This window comes from Manduca sexta, chromosome 28 (assembly GCF_014839805.1).
Source record: "Manduca sexta isolate Smith_Timp_Sample1 chromosome 28, JHU_Msex_v1.0, whole genome shotgun sequence".
Lineage (NCBI taxonomy): Eukaryota > Metazoa > Arthropoda > Insecta > Lepidoptera > Sphingidae > Manduca > Manduca sexta.
Window position 1 is genome coordinate 12,315,818 of NC_051142.1, and position 21,331 is coordinate 12,337,148.

Below are 21,331 nucleotides of genomic sequence, written 5' to 3' on the forward strand. Positions count from 1 at the left end.
ATACTTCCTTCAACTAAGTTGATCATTTTAAATATTTTGTCCCGCGGTGCCTTTTTGATAGTACGTAAAAACAGTGAACGACTACCCTAAAAATGAAATAAACATTACTTCTATAACTTAATCGATCATTCGGCTAAGTGAATATCAGTTTTTTTATTCGGTATGATAATTTGCGAATCCATTAGGCCGCTCCGAAACTTCTGCTTGTTGACACTGTTTGAGGAATTTTATTTAAATATTTATCCGCTAGGCCGTTTCTTCTGCAAATGGATGAGGTGACAACGAGAAAGGGTAATGGAATAATTTTTAGTATTTCTCATTTTAAAAGATTCTTGTATACGTTGTATTTTTACGTGCAAATGTTATTTCCTTAACATTTTAGTAATAAACCTAAAGTTTATATTTTTATACCAATAGGACCTTCTCACCATAAAAAATATTAAAAGTATTTTATGTAGCTATTAGAAGCTATCTACACCAAATTTATATCAAATAGACTATCAAATAGATTTGACATCATATTTACGAAATAAGCTATTTTTACTTTAATTGTTTCAAATTATAATGTAAATATTGTTACGTTAATTTCATAATTAAAATATCACTTCTTTATTCCTATATCTCGTAAAGTACACATCATTTTAATTTGCAACAAATAGTATTAGATGGATTAACAAGAAATATTTCAATAGTTTCGAATTTTCAAAAACCAAAAAAATAATAAAGCAATTATTTGTAAATCTTAGCAAATCCCCGCGCGCAAATCGTATGCTGTCAAGTAGGAAATGAATAGTCATTTGCTCGGAGAAGTATCTTAACCAGAAGAGCAAATACTGGTGTACCCATACCTTACCAGTAGTTATATTAACCAGAAGACCAAACTGCTACTACTACTACTGGTCACGATTATTATAAACAAATTCCAATCCAAGGCGCGTAGTCAAGACGCCTAACTACAATCTAAATAGAACATAAAAATATCTATGGGAATGACATTCCCGAGTGATAGACTTAAGGATTCATTTGTATACATTTGTTTTTAATTGGCGATTGTAGAACAGCGTCTTAGCAACAGCCCCTACATAACTTCACTCATGTGTGTTTTTAAGTTAAGATTACATCAATTTTGATTTTTTCCGTAGAACTCAAATCCAGGATCCCATATACTTAAAGACGCTGCTACGAGGCCAATAAGACAGTCGATATTTCCGACAACAATTTAACTCCAATTACTTTCATAATTAATACCGTTTGGGAATATTATACTTTTAAAACGAGTTATAAATTCTACAAGAAATATATTTTTTCTCAACGTTTTTGTTTAAAACTTCATAGTCGTTTAATTAATTCTATTCTGCAACTATCCTCTTTGATATAATGCAACAGTTTTAATAATGACAAGGACTTGTTTGTTTTATATTATTAATTAGCTTTTGCTCACGGATCCGTTCGCGTGGGTTAGTTTTCTGGAATAAAGTACCGTTAATTTTCCTGAAAGAAACCTATTTGCTATTCCAGGTTATGATCTCTCTCTGTGCCTAACAGTGGCGAAAGGTGAAATTTTCCGAAGGGGAACCCAACAAAACATTAAGGTACTACTATGCTTATGCCGTACTATGAAGCGGCGATAGCCTAGTTGGGTGTGGAACGGACTGCCGAGACGAATGTCCGCAGGTTCAAATCCCAAGGGCACACACCTCTGACTTTACTAAAGAACATGTGTGTATTCTTTGTGAATTTATCGTTCGCTTTAACGGTGAAGGTAAACAACGTGAGGAAACCTGCACATCTGAGAAGTTCTCTATAGGAATTTCGAAGGTGTGTGAAGTCTACCAATCCGCACTAGGCCAGCGTGGTGGACTAAGGCCTAAACCCTCTCAGTAGTAGAGGAGGCTCGTGCTCAGCAGTGGGCAAGTATATAATACAGGGCTGATATTATTATTATTATTACTACTATGCATAAATGCGGTCTACATATCTTTCTAATGATAATAAGATTCTATATAAAGGGAAGCCGGCAGGAATAGGGTTGTATGGACCCTTAGCCACTAGTGCCTAATTTCATTCAGATCCGTTCAGCCGTTCTAGCGTGATTGAGTAACAAACATCCAAATTTTCGTTTTTATATTAGAATACATCGGCTTACATCATTCTAAGAGCAATTACATTTCGATTTTTTTATATATTTTACCCTGAATAGTTTAGGAGCTCAGTCGATGAATATATTGAATAGAAGAGAATGACTATGACATGATGTCCTAATAAATAATTATGTTTGAAGATTAAATAAATAATGCGTACATTTTTCGTAAAAGTGCCAATCAATTAGACGGATAAAAATGAGTTAATTAAATGTGTCAAAACACACAACCACGGTAAAACAGTGGTGATCTATTTTGTGTTTTAATTCTGTTCGATTTATATTTATGACTCCGAAACCTCGCGTGTTTGAACAGTCGTTAATTATTCACAGTTCGTTTATTCAAACATAACAAATTATTTGAACACTTGAGTTGATAATAATCATGAAATTAATGACGGCTTTATTTTTGTTTATTACATTTGTAACATAATGGTGGCACCATTTTACTGGTGGTGAGGTGAGATCTCTCATATGTGAGAATCCCATTGGGTAGGTACCACCGCAATGTCTATTGCCGCCAAGCAGCAGTGTGTAGTTGCTGTTGTGTTCCGGTTTGAAGAACATTGTAGCCAGTGGGAACTATTGAACTTAACATCTCATATCTAAGGATGGCGAACGCAGTGAAAAGCACACAATACTTTGTAATTCATGGTTTTGGATGGAGTTCTACCGTTTATCGGTTGTATTAATCACAGGTGAAAGGCAAGCTCGTTTCGTCATTCAAAGCAATGAAAAAAAAATTAATATTTGTTTTATTGTATTTTAAAAGCCGGTAATAATTACTAATTCAAGGGTACTGGGTGCTGAAATCAATCCCTGTATATCCGGTAATCCGTCCATCCATGTTCCTGGAATATATTTTTTAAACCAACTTCCATGATATTTTTAAACTATAGTCATGCTAACTAGATATGTGCCACCGATTGTTGCTTATTTCAGTTTTCAGAATAGGTAATATGATATGATATATATGAATAATATGATGTACATAGATATTCTTGTTAACATTGACGTATATTCTATAGACACGAACGTCCATATAAACTATTTGTTCAAAATCTGGACTTAAATGGCGACCAAAACGTCAATGTTGTAATCTATTTATTAACTTGTACAACAAATAATGTTACTTATTTGACTAATATTTTTTATTCACATCCAGGTTTGCACTTAGGCTCGCGTTTTTATATTATGAGCGCCACTTCGTACACAAACACAAGCATCAATATTAACACCATACGAAGATCAGTTTGAATGCATGACAGTTAAATTCAGTTGAACACAATGAATGTTCGGATTGCCAAATCTAGTACGTAGTACATATATCGATGCTTGTTAACTGAGTTATAAGACACTAATTAATAAATGAAAAGCAAATAATTAATGATATATTTATCTAATACCAATACCGATTGCTTCGTTGTCGTCAATCGTCATCCATTTCAGTTGCTGGTGGAGTTTGTCCAACTTAGCGTTGTTTATTCTGGCTTCACGCAACTGTGATTTTACCTTCTGTAAGATGACGTCACAATTATTCAAACATTTCATACTAATTTTTAAAAATATTTAATTTAGAAAAAAAAAAAAATTGATTTATTGAAAGCATATTTTTGTATAGTAAATTGTTAGGGGTTCACTTAATCCGGAATGATCCACATCAGCATCAAAATCAGAATTTATAATTGATTTAAAATGAATTTATATTATCAAAGGAATGGTGCGTGTGTAATCCAGTTTTGCCGAAAAATAGGCAGATTACAGGGACAACGAGATAAAATATTAATTTCTTTAAAGCATTATGTTATAAAATTGATAGTCTCCAGGGTAATCGAGTCCAATAATCTGATAAATCTAATAATACTGTGTCCCAATATCTATAAGATATAGATTTCATATAGTTCTAAAGGTTAAGCTGAGAAAATCTTTTTAAACTATGAACGCTGGATAACATCGTTATTGAATAATTTTACAAGACGATAGGATAATTCAAGCCGAATAACTGCGATTGTGCGTAAATTGTGTAATAAAATCAAATGTTATATTGCTGAGAAACTGTTTCACAAGCCTAATGCGAAAGTAATATGTAAATTTTATAAATATTTGAAATGAAACTAGTTCTTATTTTGTAACCAATAAAGATTTATCGAATCAACCAATAATTTCAGAATTTAAAGATTGAACTAAATTTGTATTGGAATACTTTTTTTCATAAAATCAGGTGGTGAACTTATTGCTTCGCGCAGTTGTGCGGTGCAAGACGTTTCCAATCATTTATCCAGGAAGCTATTTAATTTTTGAACGGAAAAAATAATAACATATTTTATTGTTAATAAAAACATTTAATTAAATATAAAAAATATATAAAATACAATTTTGGAAAGTTTAAAGACCGGCTTTTGCAGCAACCGCAGAATCGAGCGATAAGCCATCAAACCTGCTTGCCCGCAGCCGCGAGACGCTGCGCGGCGCGTCGTAGCAGAGTCGCCTTACAGTATATTTTCTTTAAAACACATTTTTATCATTACTATCCTGTTTTACGAGTTTCAAGTTAAATTTATGTGATCTGTATTGTATTAAACAGCTTACACAGATAGTATTTTTTTTAACACCAATTATATAGAATCGTAGATTAGAGTATGACTCTTGTATATTCGACTTATACATTTATGTGAGGAGTAGCACTATGTAGGATTAGTAGGTACTGAAATATGACGCTAAAGGACCTGGCTTTAAAGTTCAATAATATTATATCAAATATAATGTTACTGCCTAGCAGAAGTTAGATCTTTTGAATTTCAAAATCCAGTTGTAAAATTACTTACATCTAGTTTCCGTTCTGCTAAATCTTCTTGAACATCCTTAGTCCTTCTATACCTTATCTGTTCATTACTTCGAAACAACCTTCTGTTTATTTGGTTCAATGGGATAACTTCTCTTTTTCTCAAATTCTCGATTATCATGTCATCAGTGTTATACAGCGGGAAATCTTGGCAAGATACGAAAATAATTTGAAGGATCAAAATATAATACATTTTATAATTCAAAGTTCTATCGATTTTGAAAGAAAATATATTGAATTGTATAACATTATTGCTATTTTATTTTATTAAACTGAGTAAATTATATTGCATTGTGTATGAACAAGTAATAAACATATACGATTGGAATTTCTTTATAACTTGAAACTCAATTTGTTTGTACGAAATGAGTTCGATCATTTTGTTGGATTCGTTTTGTTTTGTCTTTTCAATCGTGTATGTCGGTGATAGTATTAGATAATATTTTTATTAATTTATAATGTATTTAATGGAATATCAATGTATTTGTTATATATATAATAAAGGCGACACCACATCGTAAATATTCATAAAGACAAATATGTCAGAGCGTCGGGTAATTTGAAATAATAATTATGCAAAACCAGTCGAATGTTAAATCGTTGGTATAAATAGGGCACGTCGCAATTGATATGATTATCTTGCGCGCTGTCGAACTGTGCAGAGCTCTATAAGTAAGTTTAGAGCATTCTCCATTAAAAGTGGCGAATAAGATGAAGTTTTCTCTCACGTTATGGAAGGTAATGATGAAGTGGAACCCCGTGACGTTGGCAGCACTGACTAAAAGGGATGTCCTTTTAAAAAATTACTCGTGATATACTTCTTCGTCAAATATTATATGTTTAAATATTTGAAAATTGCAATGACCAGAATGAATAATTTTAAACTAAATTGGTTAAACAAAAAACACGTAAAAAATTGCTAATACACATATGCAAGGAACAGGCTGGAGGAAGAGTATTGCTGAAGACCAAAACATTTCTTTAACAATGTAACCGCATTATTCTGGTCTTCATGGGCGATAGAGATTATTTTGTTGGAGGTTTGTTACAAAAATACAATCCAAATTAAATGCTTCGTATAAAATACAACACACTATAACTTAATAGAAAGGATTCCACAACTATTTTTATTCATAAAACATATTCGCGTCAAAAATTATTGTTTAAATTTGATGTACTGTTATTTTCCATACATAAGCTAGTAAGCACGCTACGCACAGTAAGCTACAATGCCGTCTATACGGCACGTATTCTATCACACAATAAGTCTGTCGCAAATCGTTGCTATAACGACCGTGAACTCTCTTCTCATGGCTCTAGTACACAATTTTAGAATCGGAGATCATTGATTTTTACAGGTACATTGCGGTAGGTGACTTATTGTGTTTGGATCGAAATCAGACTTGTATGATGTGTTCAAAAAGTGATTGACTTGTAGCGTAGTTTTATTGCGTGTGGAGTACGGCATTGCTCTGAGATTTATCTTCGATATGACGATAGGTTAGTATTCTATCACATCATAGATCAAAACATATATGGCGAAAAATCGGTGCCCTGTTTACAACTCTGCCTAAACCTTCGGGGATAAAAGGCATAAGGTTTGTTTGATTTTTTGCATTTTGTCATTGAGAAGTGTGAAGTTGGGAAGCTGCATTGAGATACGGATATAGTAGACTAGTCATAAAATGTCGTGTAGTGGTAAATATAGATATATGTATAGAACGCATTCAATAAGCAACTTAATCATAAGTGCTGTGCGTTTCATTAGCGATTTTCTCATAGCATGAGAAATATTTAGATTTAATAAACATCACGTTACTCCAATATCGAGGCAAATATAGGTTTATCAATATCAAATAAATATGCAAGTAACCATAACATATTATTTCTGGTCTCACTAAATCGAATATATTTTTGGTTTAACTTTGTTAACTATGTAAGCAAAGCTAGAAGCCTCACAGACGGTAACACAACTACCAACTTATATTAGACAGTCACCTGTTTATGGAAGATATTTTGTGACAGCAATATCGTCAGAAAGTTCGCGCGAGAACGGAACGACGACATATTCGTAAGCGTCGGTGTGAAAACAGATATTTGTTTGTGTCAATAAGCAGCAGCACGTATTATCAATACTAAACCTTATGCATACCTACATATTGAGCTGGGCAAGGTTTTGATATGAAACTAAACATAGTCCAACGTCGCCCTGTCACACAATGTAGGTCGCGTTCCGGGATCAGCCTGTGCATATCCGGTTCTAACAGGCCGGCATAATTGTGTCGACTGCCGAGAGGTAATCATCTCTCGTCAGTCGACATTCTATCGGAACCCACTCCACTTACCATAAGTGCAGTGAGGGCATTTTGCCGTCAACTACGTAAACTTTTACGTATTGCGAAACAAGAATTCGTCTATTGGAGTTTACTACGAGCTGCTGGCGTAAAATATACTGCCAGTGCATTCAGATTTACAGTACACGTGATTTGACGTCTTGATTTTAGTGTCAAGAAGTTGACGTTACTAAATGTTGTTGTGGCGAAAGTGTTAAATATTGTTTTATTTTTGCACATGAATGATGAGAGAAGCATGCCGCTCAATTGATGGTAAGTTATATTATGTAGTTACTATTTTTCACTAGTCAACGAGAAAGTTGCACATACTTTTTTTTGGGCATTGACGATCGTCTATTTAGGTATCCCACTCCCAGGTTTCTGTAATAATAAATTACAATAATAATAAATAATCTTTATCTGCATATAATATGACATTATTAAAAACATCACTTCCGGCTCGAATCGACTTGATTAGCTACCAGCGTGATGCATCAATTGCATTTCCAAGTAATGCTATTTTTAAACAGTTATAATTGTATTTTTTTAAACTATCATGCCTACTATAGATAATTATGCTTATAAAATTGTTCGTCACTTTGGAATAAAGTAAGCACCTGCAAATTGCTGGTTTGTAATAAAAAAGTTAGCGATAAATATCTTCTGGTGTTTTCCAACGATGAAAGCAATTAGTTGACACGCAAACGGAGTAGAAATTAACAGTCACACATACAATTATGGTGGATCCAAAAACAACGTGTAAAGTTTCGTGTTTGATAAATTATACATTATAAGTAATGTATCATTGTGGTGGCAAACAACACTCCAATTATCGAATTATGTGTTATTTTCAATTCAATTAATTTGAACTTAACTGGGTTCCATATAATGTTATTTTTCGATAGTAAAGAGTTTGAAAGTGGCCACATAATATGTAAAAAATGCTTTGTCATGGTGATATGTTGTATATTATTATTAATATTTTTGTTTCGAAACACTTGCATTATCATGTCTTATGATGACCATATCCTAGAGAATTCTATGATAAAACATACATTGCAGGTTTGTTGAGGAACCCTGGTCGTCCGATACTAAACAAACAATCAATATACATTAAACACATAGAACTTGGTCAATGATAGTTTACTGCCATTTACTACGCTACTTGTGATCAAATATGGGACGACAGAACACACAAAAGAATTTGGCGTTTTGGGTGCCAGTAAAAAGTGAGTTTTTTTTAAGTATTCTCTTTAGTCTTAAGGCGATACCTCAAGGTCCATTTTCATACATTTTGTTTCACCTTTAATCTGGGTAACTAAACAAGTATTGGCAAGTAAAGAATTTAAATTCACGTCTAGTTAGTGATTAGTTCTCGCAGTTGAAAGAAAAACGTAAAAATAATTAATAATCATGGATATTTCGGCCTTTAAAATTTAATATGACGAAATTTTAAGGTGAAACAAAATGTATGAAAATGGACCTTGAGGTATCGCCTTAACCATTTTTTTTTTCATAATCTTTTAACAATTCTTTATTTGACTTTTTACTTTTTTAAATATTTCATACTTTTTTTTTATAAGTGTCTTCATTGTACCTAATAGTAAGTGGAGTGGGGTCATATAGAATTGATTATAAATTATTATCTATTTAAGAAGAAAGTGAGGAATTGATGGTCTACTTATTTTAATTTTTAAAAATATTTTTTATTATTACTAACACTATTTTTAGTTACTATAATTACTAACTTCTATATGGATTATAAGAAGGTTATTGAGACTAATTTTGAAGTAAGATCTTTTTTGAAAGAACTCGTTTCTTTCACTTGTAAAAAAAAATATAGCTTAGATTCTACATGGGATGGACGGCAGTGTAGAAGGTAGCCTTCATACTGCTATTAATGCCGAAACCGTCCTTCGGTTGCGCAAGGGCTTCTAGACGGTAGTGGTAATGCACTTACACCGCGAAAGCAAAAAAAAATGATAAACCCCTACATACCTTGTAATTTACTTGAGAAAATCTGTAAATAGGTATTCTTATTGTTTTTTTTACCGCCGGCAGAAGATCTCCCAGAACTATACGTAATTAAAACATACGATTTAAAAAATTATATCGTAAACCTATACTATTATATAAAGCTGATGAGTTTGTTTGTTTGTTTGAACGCGCTAATCTAAGGAACTACCGGTTCAAACAGAAAAAATCTTTTGTGTTGGATAGCTCTTTGTTCGTGGAGTGCTATAGGCTATATATCATCACGCTATGACCAATAGGAGCGGAGCAGTAATGGCTAATCTCAGGAACTATATGTTCGATCTAAAAAAATATTTTTGTGTTGGATAGCTCTTTGTTCTTGGAGTGCTATAGGCTATATATCATCACGCTATGACCAATAAGAGCGGAGCAGTAATGAAACATGTTGCAAAAGCGGGGAAAATTTATTAGTTTTGAGAGCTTCCGTTGCGTGCGCTGCGTAAACGGTTAAATTTATGCAACAATGATGTATGACGGGATTGTTCCTCTTAAAAAGTTCTACAAAAATATATTATAAAACAAAGGCCCCCGCTTCATCCGTTTGCCTGAACGTGTTAAACTCAAAAACTACCCAACGTATTAAGATGAAATTTGGTATGGAGACAGTTTGAGACCCTGGGAAGAACATAGGCTCCCGGGAAAATATGTAGCGTGACTTTTATAACGGAATACTTTATCCCAAAAAACTTTATAACGCGAGCGGAGTCGCGGGCAAAAGCTAGTAGAAATATAAATTTGACGAGAGTTTGTAATTTCAGGGAACAAAGTTCACCCTGCCAATTTAAAAAAACAAACGCCTGCAACCTTCCAGAAGTCGCTGAGGGCAACACTTCTAATCGGGCAAGCGTTTTCACTTTTACCTGTGGTCGGAATATTTAGCAATGACGCTAACAATGTAAAGTACGTACAATTTGTAATAATTAAAAAAAATATTTTCTTGTTGCATAGGTAACGCATGATGTTGATCAATGTGAATTTGAACTTTAAAACAATAATACTAAAGATAATAATATGAAATTATAAACTGTGGGTTATGTAGTTGTACAATTATCTCCGATATCTATTTAATCCTACTTTCATAATTTTTTTGCAAATGTTTTTTTATCCGAAATAATAAAAAAAAAAATAATATTAAATATTTCTGAGGCGCGCATTGTGAGGAGATTCCTCGCTTTGAATCCCTAACCGCCGGTGGCCTAGGTCTTGAGCTTCGCCATCGGAGGGTCATAATTTTTTTTTATATTTTTTATGCATGTTTTTTTTTAAATGTAAGTAAAAATGTAAAAAAAACCTTTAAAATAAAGAGAATTGACAATATTAAATATTATTAATTTGGACTGTAAAAATTTCGTAGTGTCTTAAGGTGTCGAGGGCAGTGAAATACCATGGAATGTAATATAATGGAAAGTTTTAGTGGTTTAGCTGCTGCTCGTGGGCAGTTGTGCCGTATACCAGCCAGAATGGCTTGCTCTTGCATTAAAGTATATTATTAATTTTCAGGTTTATCATTACATCGTGGAAGTGCTTTTACTCCTTGTTATCGTTCTTCGGCCAAATATTTATAGTGGTGATGTGTATCATCAGAGTTGTTAGCACAGAGACTACACTGAACGCCACGAGTAAGTCGTTGTTTGGTATACATTCTTTATCAAGATCTTTTGTTCATACTAAATCAGTAGGAATCCTTTTCTTCTCTTCTGGAAATTGTAACACTGGATAAATGTGTATATAACAGATCGATTATAATAATTTGGCTTCCAATCCAGCAAGTAGGATACTAGTGAGTTCTTGATATTTGATTAAAACCATTTATAAAGTGACTTAAAGTTGGTTTAAGAATGCATTCTCGAACGTCTAGCAAAATGAATCAAACCTTAAATAAATGTTGAAATAAAAACTAAAAACTATTTAAACGGATTTTATCGCGGTTTTTTATATTATTATTTTCTCCCGACGTTTCGAAGACTTTGCAGCCTTCTGCGTAGATCGGACCGTCAACAGATAAAAAAAAAATTTTAAAAAGTTGTATATTTGAAAAATGTAGGTAGATATTGTAACTTTGACTTTACGGATGAACAACACCTCAGTCCCCCCCGTGACCATGAAGGCTGCAAAGTCTTCGAAACGTCGGGAGAAAATAATAATATAAAAAACCGCGATAAAATCCGTTTAAATAGTTTTTAGTTTTTATTTCAATGTCTTAAATAAATGCCTGGTAATGTGGGAGTGTGGTATTTCTTCGGAATTTGAGAAAAACAATTTTATATCTTAGGTTACCTCACATAGCTATGGTAACACCACTTTGTAAATGAGGAATGTAAATTTATTCAGCTATATACAAACCAAGCTACAACGTTTTTTATATGACATGGCAAAGTGACACCACTGCAACTGATGGTAAGTGGAGTGGGGTCCAATACAATTTTGACTAACGAGAGATGATTACCCATCGGCAGTCGACACAATTATGCCGGCCTATTGTACCTGGATATACACAGGCTGATCCCGGAACGCAACATACTTACATGGGCCACTATGGCGGTCTGGATTGTTTGTTCATTATGTGGTTTCAATATTATAGAAATGAAGTCTAACCTCCTATTTCCAGCACCAATAATTTTCTACGGGACGACATGTTTTACAATGCTCATGTTCTTTCGAGTGGCGACGGCGTGGCCCGACCTCGTTCAGCACGTGGCGAAAACAGAAGAACTATACCCGAACTACGATAATAAGCTTACAAGGACATGCCAAATTACCTGTGCCGTTGTCCTTCTCTTGGCTTTATGTAAGAATTCCAAGTTTTGGTTTCACATTCATTAAGCGACATTACATAAACTTGAATTGGGATTAGTGAATTATGTTACTATGTTCGAGTTTTTCTCATGGAGACATAATTACTTATAAATTCCATATTTTTGTGTAAACAATTATAAAATGTTAAATATGAAATATTCAAATATACAACGAATATATTTGAATAGCATTAGAAGCCACGCGACTGTAAGGTTTCCTTATTGACTTTGTGTCTTTGGTCAAGCATAATATTAATGGAAACAAAACCTAATATTTTATTAGTTTTAATCCTGACAACGTAGAATACGTAGGTACTAAATGAAATCTAATGTCAAATACAGTAAAGTTTAAACATATTATGATTTTTTGTAGATTTAATTGTCCCTACTTTATAATTTCAGCCGAGCACATTTTGTCATTACTATCAGCATTTGCTGGTGCGATAATGTGCTTTCCAAATAAGAGTGTCTACGAAGGATTTGCACGGCATTTCTATCCGTGGGTTTTTAATTGTCTACCATATTCGCCACTGTTAGGGATGATTACACAGGTATCTATTGATTATGGTATGATTTTCTCAATATTTCCATTTTGTGATACATTTTAGTGCGTTTAATGAGGATGATAATATTAAAAGAGATTTAGTAACAGATGGATAAAATATGAATATACCTTAATTGAGAGATTTATAAAACAAGAACAAAATAGATATATTAAATTAGTTGTACATTAAAGGCGACACTGCCTGTAAACATACACTTATTTTTAATCAGGGCTATGTGTTTGGATTTTCATTTGAATAAGATGTCCAGTTGTTAGTTCATAGATTAATAACAATTTTTAGAAGAGGAATGGATTCTCTAACAAAATTTCTTGTTTTTCATTTTTAAAGTAAAAATTGTTTAATTACAGTTCTTGCATTTCCAATCGACATTTATCTGGAATTTCTCGGATTTGTTCGTCATCTGTATGAGCTACTATTTAACGTCGCGTCTAGATCATGTGAACAAAAAGTTAGCAGCCGCTCAAGGGAAGGTATGAATTCTTTGTCTACTTGCCTTCATCCTAGGCTACTGTCAGGATCCGTCCGTGTACAAGAACTTCTTTGCTTCCAGATCACCCGGTTTCGAGCATTTTAGGTTGTAAAGGCATGTCCAGGGGTATTAACAATTCAAGTCCCTATTTTATTTTTAATCTTTAAACTAGCTTTTGAATTACTTCTAGTACCCAGATTCAGAAACATTTTTTATGATATTTCTAAACATATTTGCATAAATTATGATAAGGAAGGAGCTAGAGCACGTCTAGTTTAGATAGATGATTTTATAATATATGGCAAATACTATAATTATTTATAAAGACATACATTTTTAAATGGATGCCATATCCATGTTTTTAGAAATCCAACCACTAAGAAGGATTAAACTTTTTGGATTTGCTTGGAGAGAACATGTCTATTAAATGGCAAAGTTTCGCCGAATGACCACTCGCATGTAGACACCCCGTGTGGAACTGTTATTAATTAAAAAGTTTGCCCAACTAAACGTATCGGAGTTTCAAAACTTCTATTTGTTTAGTTATTGTATACTAAATATAAACAATAAATAAACTAACATACTCATAATATTATAAGTCTTACAAGTCTTGAATAGCAAATAAAAACTTTTTAACAAAAAATTAAACCGTCTTCAAACCACTAAAAAACAAAAAAACAATTTAACATATAGTATACTGGTTACCAATTTTGGAGTCGTGGACATCATTAGTTTATAGATATGACATTTTGATCTATTGATCTAACTCCGGCTACAAACTGTTGAACACTAAAACATCAAAAAACTCCAGAGAAGATAAAAATCTGTGGTATCTGAAGAAGATATATTTCAATAATTGTTAACGCTTTTAAAAAAATGAAATGTGAAGTAAAGGCGTATTATCCTTGCGATGAATCTATCAATAGCATAAAAATATGTCAATCCCGTACTAGAATTAAATAATAATGATTGCAGCCCGTGGTACCAATTGAAAATTCATACCTATTTAAAGTCTAAATTCATATTGAATGAAACAACTTGAGATGTGTACCAAGTTGCGAGTTCCGATTAATTTGTAACGGTTAAGTCTAGTTTGAGTCGGAAGTCATTGCGGAACAACGTTCAAGTTAAGCAATACAGGCTCTAACTGATCTCCTTACTAGATAAGTTTGGCACATGCTGTAAGTAGTTAGAGTTGAATCAGTAAGCTGTAAATTTGTATGGATTGACTGCGGTATAGTTGCTTTTCACAATGATCTTAAATGAACCACATTCTAATTTGAAGAATAATTTAAAAAAAAATATACAGAATTGATAAAAAGTCTATTTTTTCAAAGCAAGGCATGTCACCGCTATATGTGTATATCGATGTTTTGCTTTAAAACAGGGTTTTGTTTTGGCAAGAATTTATACTAATTTATGAGAACATATGAATTTTGATCAGCATAATTTATTTATTTAAAATCTATTGTACAATCAAGCCTTATGGAAAAGTAAATATACAATAGAGATTATGAACAAACAGGAAGTACAAATGGCCGTCTTATCGCAATCGGCGCAATCTTTCAAACAACCTTTGGATGGATTTAGATAACTAGGAACGAAACGAGCGGGTGATCATTATAATATATTAATAGTTCTCCTTTTTGAATATCAACTAATTGTCTCTCGGTAAATTAGTTTCATAAAATATTAACGCAATTATATCATATTTCCTCATTAATTATCGTACTTGATATTTTGTAGTGTTAATAATATAAATTGAAGTTGTAGTTATTCTAATTATTTTCTTGTATTAGTAGTAAATCCTCCTTGATAATTTCAGTATCTACCAGAAATATTTTGGAAATCTACAAGAGAAGAGTACTGCAGAGCAACTCAACTCGTAAGAAAAGTCGATGAAGTAATCAGCGGGATTGTATTTGTTTCATTTGCCAACAATCTGTTCTTTATTTGTTTACAATTGTTTAATACTTTGGAGTAAGTTTGATTGATTCATGCGCTGTATTTTATAATTATAGTTATGAAATGATTATATTTTTCTGTTCAGGGATGGAATTAAGGGCAACGGAGATTGCAACAGTCGGTCTAAGAAGTAAGTAGTTTATATCTTCGCCATTATTTATTAATTGTCTTTTCTACTGTGCAAAGGTTTCCTTTTGATTATGATGGGAAAAAGGTATAGGAGTTGGTAATATACTTACTAATTCTCTGCGGTTTTGTGGATTCCTATTGTCAACTTACTTCTCCAATAGCATTAACCACTATAAAGTTTCATCCCCTATTTAATCCCTTAGGCTCTTATATATTTCCAAAAAATGTTTCTTACTTTAATCACACACAAAGATACTTCACCGTCTCATTTGTTCGCAGAACAACGCCCCTAAGCGGTTATGAAGCAGCAACCTATTTTTTATTTTCTTTAGTTTACCTTATTTCAAGATCTGTAGCGGTGTCTCTTATAGCTTCTCAAGTAAACACAGCTTCTATGGTACCAGCACCTATATTGTATGATGTGCCTTCGCCAGTTTATTGTGTGGAGGTTAGTATATATTTTGACGGTTTTTTGTTATTTTAAACTATCCAAGCCTATGCAATGCAAACATGTCATAAAAATCGATGGGATTTGGATAAAATTGGGTTGATGGCATGGTTTCAGTTCGTAAAATGGAAATTATTCACTAATTACATAATTTCTCTGTCTACGTTTCAATTCTATATATCATCGTTAATTTTCGTCATATTTAAAATAAACTAATGGGAGGTTACCTGATGTTTGCTATAATACAAAACAAAGATAAAACGAACAAACGTTTCTATAATTGTGTCATTCGATATATTCTTTCATCTTTGTGGTGGAAAGGAAATGAGTTCTGTGGATGAATTGTATTTAAACGATTTTAGGTACAAAGGTTCTTGGATCAAGTGAACGGGGACAAAGTCGCTTTGAGCGGTTTGCAATTTTTCTCAGTGACACGTGGATTGCTTTTGACGGTAAATTTATATTGTTTATTTATTGATAACTTCGAATCCATTGGAACATTTTTATGTTTATGTATATGAGTTGGTATATTGATTGATGTAGGTATTCAATTTTATTGAAATTAAATTCCAAATTTAACAAAATAGTATAGAGCAGCTCAGCAAGGTTGAAAATGGTCCGATTATTACTTAATTAAATTATCAGTCACAAAATGTCGACTGCTGATCGGCGTCTTCCAAAAAATCCGAAATCAACCTATTACAATAATATTTTATTTTGGAAAGGTAATTCAACTTTTACAAACTTATAGGACAGACGCACAGTGGACGGAAAAACGGGGCTCCCTTTCATAGGAATTTTGAAAAAAAAATTGCAATTTTTCTTAATTCTAAGTATGTGGTATTATTACTATCATCTCAATATTTAATATTATTATAATTTTTATCGGTTTTTTGGTCTCAATAAATAAAAAATGCACTTTGCAGGTTTTAAATGTATGAAAACGGGTTTTGTTTTCGTCATAACTTTTTTATATTAAGATGTAAAGCTGAAACTTTCAGGTATTGTAATTTAGATCCTACCTAAGCTATATGATGTATGACCTTGACCCCAACCGTGCGCGTTTAGAAGATATGAGGTCAATAAAAATGCATGTTTAGCCCATATTCTGATCAAGGCTAATGTGCCTTAAATAAATTATTTTCTCGAATTTGTCTATGCAGTAATATTATATGATAACTAAAGACCCTACACCACTTGTGGTCTTGACCTTAAAGAACCACGTTCCAAAGATATGAATTAATTAAAAGTGCACATTTTGACCATGTTGTCACAGGACCGTAAATTCATTAAACAACTCACTGTCTAAAATTACTTATCCTGGTATTATTATACATTATCTAAAGACTCAATATGATATTTGACCTTGATCTTGAAGTACCCCGTAAATAACGGAAGCTCTGCTATTAGACAATGACTTCGACACTTTAGCTTATGCGTTGGCCAAAAAAGCAGGCGAAAATGAAACACTGACCGACTTTGCTGAATTATTAAAGCACCTAATTAAACATCCGGAAGGTGCTCCAATGCTACGAGCCAGTCTGAATGCAAATCAGAGAGCTTGCTCTGCTGACAAAGCATTGGGTATCGCAACGTCTTTAAAATTATCTAAATGGCAATATAAAACATTAAGAAAAGAAATGAAAAATATGGGATGTCATGTTTTCCCTTCTTATGAATTAATACAGAATGAGAAGCAAGAATGCTATATAGAAAAACAAGATATGGTGATTACTGAATCAGAAGTAAAACTTCAACTTCAATCTCTTATGGATATCACTGTTAAAAGAATATTCAAAACATTGGAAACTGACTCTACGGGCTCCAATTTAATTCTTACCAGTAAATGGGGATTTGATGGTGCATTTGGACACAGCAATTTTAAACAAAAAATGGACGGTGATGATTCCAGCATTTTTATGTGTTCAGTTGTTCCGTTGAAACTGGTAAGAGATTACACTGATGAAGTAGTATGGGAAAATCCGAAAGCAGATTCAACATTTTACTGTCGGCCATTTTATTTTAAATTTGCTAAAGAAAATGATTTAAATATTAAGGAGGAAATGGCTTTAGTAGAAAGGGAAATTGCTGCTCTACAGCCAATTAGAGTTGAAAATGTAAGCGTCAACCACAAATTACATATGACCATGATAATGACGGCAAGATAATCTCACATCTCTCAGATACATCTACAGCGACATGTGATATTTTCAAAGCAAAACCTAAGGATATGAATAATATCGACATGTTTTCGCAAAGAAGTTTTTCTGTGGATATGCTTAAGTTTGGCTTGTCTTCTCTACATACACGTATAAGATGTATGGAATGCATATTGCACATAGCTTACCGCCTTGATTTCAAGAAATGGCAAGGTAAAGGAGATGATCTCAAACAACAATTGGCGAATAAAAAAGCAATCCAAGATCAATGTCGAGATGAACTTGGACTTCTCATACATGTTGTAAAAGCAAGGTACAGGAACCACCAATGATGGAAATACAGCTAGAAGATTTTTGCTGATTCTGAAACCACAGCACGGATCACAGGAGTAGATGCAGAATTAATTAAACGCTTTCAAGTCATCCTTCAAGTAATTTCATGTGGAGAATTTGTTGATGTTGAAAAATTTCGACAATATTCTACTACAACCGCTCATAAATATGTCGAGCTGTATGCATGGTATCATATGCCATCTAGTGTGCATAAATTACTTATACATGGTGCAGACATAATTGAGCATAATAACTTCATTCCAATAGGCAAACTCTCCGAGGAGGTATCCGAAGCGCGAAACAAAGATTTTAAATATTTCAGAACTTTTCACTCACGGAAAAACAGTAGAATTGCAATGAATGAGCACATTATCCATAATTTAATGATTTCATCTGACCCATATCTCTCTAGTTTTAGACCAAGAATAAGTCAAATTCGTAATCAACCACTTTTAGAAGAAGCCAAATTATTATTAGTGTCACTCTCTAGTGCAAATTAGGAAATTATGTTAACAGACATCATCTATTATCATTTTTTTTTTCAAATAGATCCATCATTTATTTATAGTTATAAACAAAATACAAAATTTTACTTTTCTTCGATAGTGTATTTTTTTTCAACAAATATTATCTGTTTCTTCACTCTTGAGATGAATTTGCAAAGTTCTTTTCTTGTCTAAAGAAACTTTGTCCCAAATTTAATGATTTTAGCCTAAGTAGTTTAAAAAGGCGATGTATTTATCAGTCAGTGACTCAGTTCTCTAATTTTCATACTTCTTGGGTTGAGTCATTAGGAATTAAGGTCAAAGGTCATATCAAGTATTTACTAATTAAGTATAATACTGTGTCTCAAATCTAGTACGAGACACAGTATTGTTTGAAGTTCATAATCTCGGGTGGTAATATAGACTAAAGATTTTTTGATTTATTCATACTTTATACGGGGTCTCTTCGAGGTCAAGGTCAAAAGTCATATGGGGTCTTCGGTTAATGTATTACAATACCAGAACAATCAATTTAAGACAATAATTTGTTTAATGTATTTAGGTATGTCCGTGTAACAATGTGGTCAAAATGTAAGCTTTTAATTAATTCATATCTTTGGAACGTGGTTCTTTAAGGTCAAGACCATAAGTGGTGTGGGGTCTTTAGTTATCATATAATATTACTGCATAGACAAATTCAAGAAACTAATTAGTTTAAGGCACATTAGCCTTGGTCAGAATATGGGCTAAACATGCATTTTTATTGACCTCATATCTTCTAAACGGGCACGGTTGGGGTCAAGGTCATACATCATATAGCTTAGGTAGGATCTAAGTTACAATACCTGAAAGTTTCAGCTTTACATCTTAATATAAAAAGTTATGACGAAAACAAAACCCGTTTTCATACATTTAAAACCTGCAAAGTGCATTTTTTTATTTATTGAGACCAAATAAACCGATAAAATTATGATAATATTAAATGTTAAGATGATAGTAACAATACCACATACTTAGGTTTAAGGAAAATTGCAATTTTTTTTTCAAAATTCCTATGAAAGGGAGCCCCGTTTTTCCGTCCACTGTGAGACGATTGCATTTAAATATTTTATTCCAGGTTGCCGGCACAATAGTGACTTACGAACTGGTGATGTTTCAATTCAATTCGCCAACTGCTGACACGGACACTACGACGCTGATTCCGCCAAACATTTCTACGACGGCGACACCTTAAAATTTTAAATAAATAACAAATAACTTCTATGTAAGAGCTATCTATAATATTCGTAGCTATGGCGAAAGTCAAAATGAGATTTTTTTTAAATCTATACCAATATATATAAAGCTTAACAGTTAGTCTGTTTGAATGCGCTAATCTCAGGTTCTACTTAACCGATTTTAATTTATTTTTCAGCAATTGAAAACTACAATATTCCTTCGTGCTATACGTGTTTTATCGCGGGAAAATATAAAGTGGAACTTTTATTCAGCGAAAATATTTTCACGCGGGCGGAGCCGCAGGCAAAAGCTAATATAGAATAAAGGTAATATTAGGTACCAGTAAAAGACCTATAGGTAATATTATGGTTAGAAAATTTTATAAATATCGATATTTTAACTTTTAAGATATGGTACCTACCCGTAAAAAATAATAAACGACTTTATAACCTAATGAAGGGTTTTATTTTAGTATTAAAAGATAAATACATTATGTAAAAATAAAAAATATTAATTATTTACCTTTTCACTAATTATAAGAGAACCTCTTATTAGATTGATTTGAATAGCCAATAATTTCATTGAACTCAGCATTAGGAAAAACACTCAGCACACTCTAAAGGAAGTCAACTTATTTGTACAATTAACACTGGAGTGCACCATTTTAGAGCTCGGTCCAATCCACACGTAAGAAGTCCAAGTTGCTATAAAAAAAAAATTATGTACTTTAAAATAATTTTTAATATTTTAGTTCTTTTATCAATTTAATAATAGTAATTTAAAATATGTTCTTATTTAAGCTGTCATTACACCAGTCTAATGTGGGCCCGCACAACTCCCTTTTTCAAGCAAATTGCCAAAACAATTAACTTTGTTTTTGTGGTCACCTGCCCGATGTCAAATCAATTTAAAACTATTAATATTTTAACAATTAGCAACTAATAAGCATACCGCCCTGGGCCAGCTTGGTGGACTAAAACCCTCACAGTAGTAAAGCCATGCTCAGTAGTGTACAGTATACAATACGGGGCTGGTATTATTATTATTATTCCTATAAATAAAATTATAACTATCAAAAGAAAAAGAAAGACAAAGATAAGTATAGAAATGCAAGGCGAAAAGTAGAAAGCCCACAGCCTACGCTAGTGGATGAATAAGTTACTAAAATTCAATTTGGAAAGAACAACAGAAGAAACAAACATAGTAACAGAGAAATTTGTTTATTTTATTCTATAAAAATTCCTAAGTCTTTTATAAAAAAAAATCGCACTGTCCTGACCAAAACATATTACTCTGTCGGTTTATTAAAGCACCAATAACTATCTTGGTAAGTACTCGCCATTAGAGCGAAGTGGCCAAATAGTATTTGGACGCTTGGACTTGCAACAAATTAGTGTACACAACATCGTACTTAG

The 21,331-nt window shown here is 32.7% G+C and overlaps 2 protein-coding genes across 2 annotated transcripts; one reads left to right on the plus strand and one right to left on the minus strand.

Annotated features, from left to right (window-relative positions):
- Positions 1 to 2,887: 2,887 nt before the first annotated feature.
- On the minus strand, positions 2,888 to 5,785 carry LOC115442099. The gene is made up of 3 exons (XM_030167069.2): positions 4,966 to 5,785; positions 3,553 to 3,655; positions 2,888 to 2,991 (listed from the first exon to the last, which is right to left on the minus strand). The coding sequence occupies exons 1-3, from the start codon at positions 5,173 to 5,175 to the stop codon at positions 2,906 to 2,908; spliced, it is 399 nt and encodes a 132-aa protein (XP_030022929.2). The 5' UTR covers positions 5,176 to 5,785; the 3' UTR covers positions 2,888 to 2,905.
- A 2,591-nt stretch (positions 5,786 to 8,376) lies between these two features.
- LOC115442121 (gustatory receptor for sugar taste 64f) lies at positions 8,377 to 20,357 on the plus strand. The gene is made up of 12 exons (XM_030167096.2): positions 8,377 to 8,544; positions 10,108 to 10,249; positions 10,850 to 10,968; positions 11,958 to 12,137; positions 12,547 to 12,695; positions 13,058 to 13,180; positions 15,005 to 15,159; positions 15,230 to 15,274; positions 15,553 to 15,721; positions 16,084 to 16,173; positions 19,816 to 19,962; positions 20,113 to 20,357. Exons 1-11 carry the CDS (start codon positions 8,493 to 8,495, stop codon positions 19,930 to 19,932), a joined length of 1,341 nt encoding a protein of 446 aa, XP_030022956.2. The 5' UTR covers positions 8,377 to 8,492; the 3' UTR covers positions 19,933 to 19,962; positions 20,113 to 20,357.
- The last annotated feature ends 974 nt before the right edge of the window (positions 20,358 to 21,331 follow it).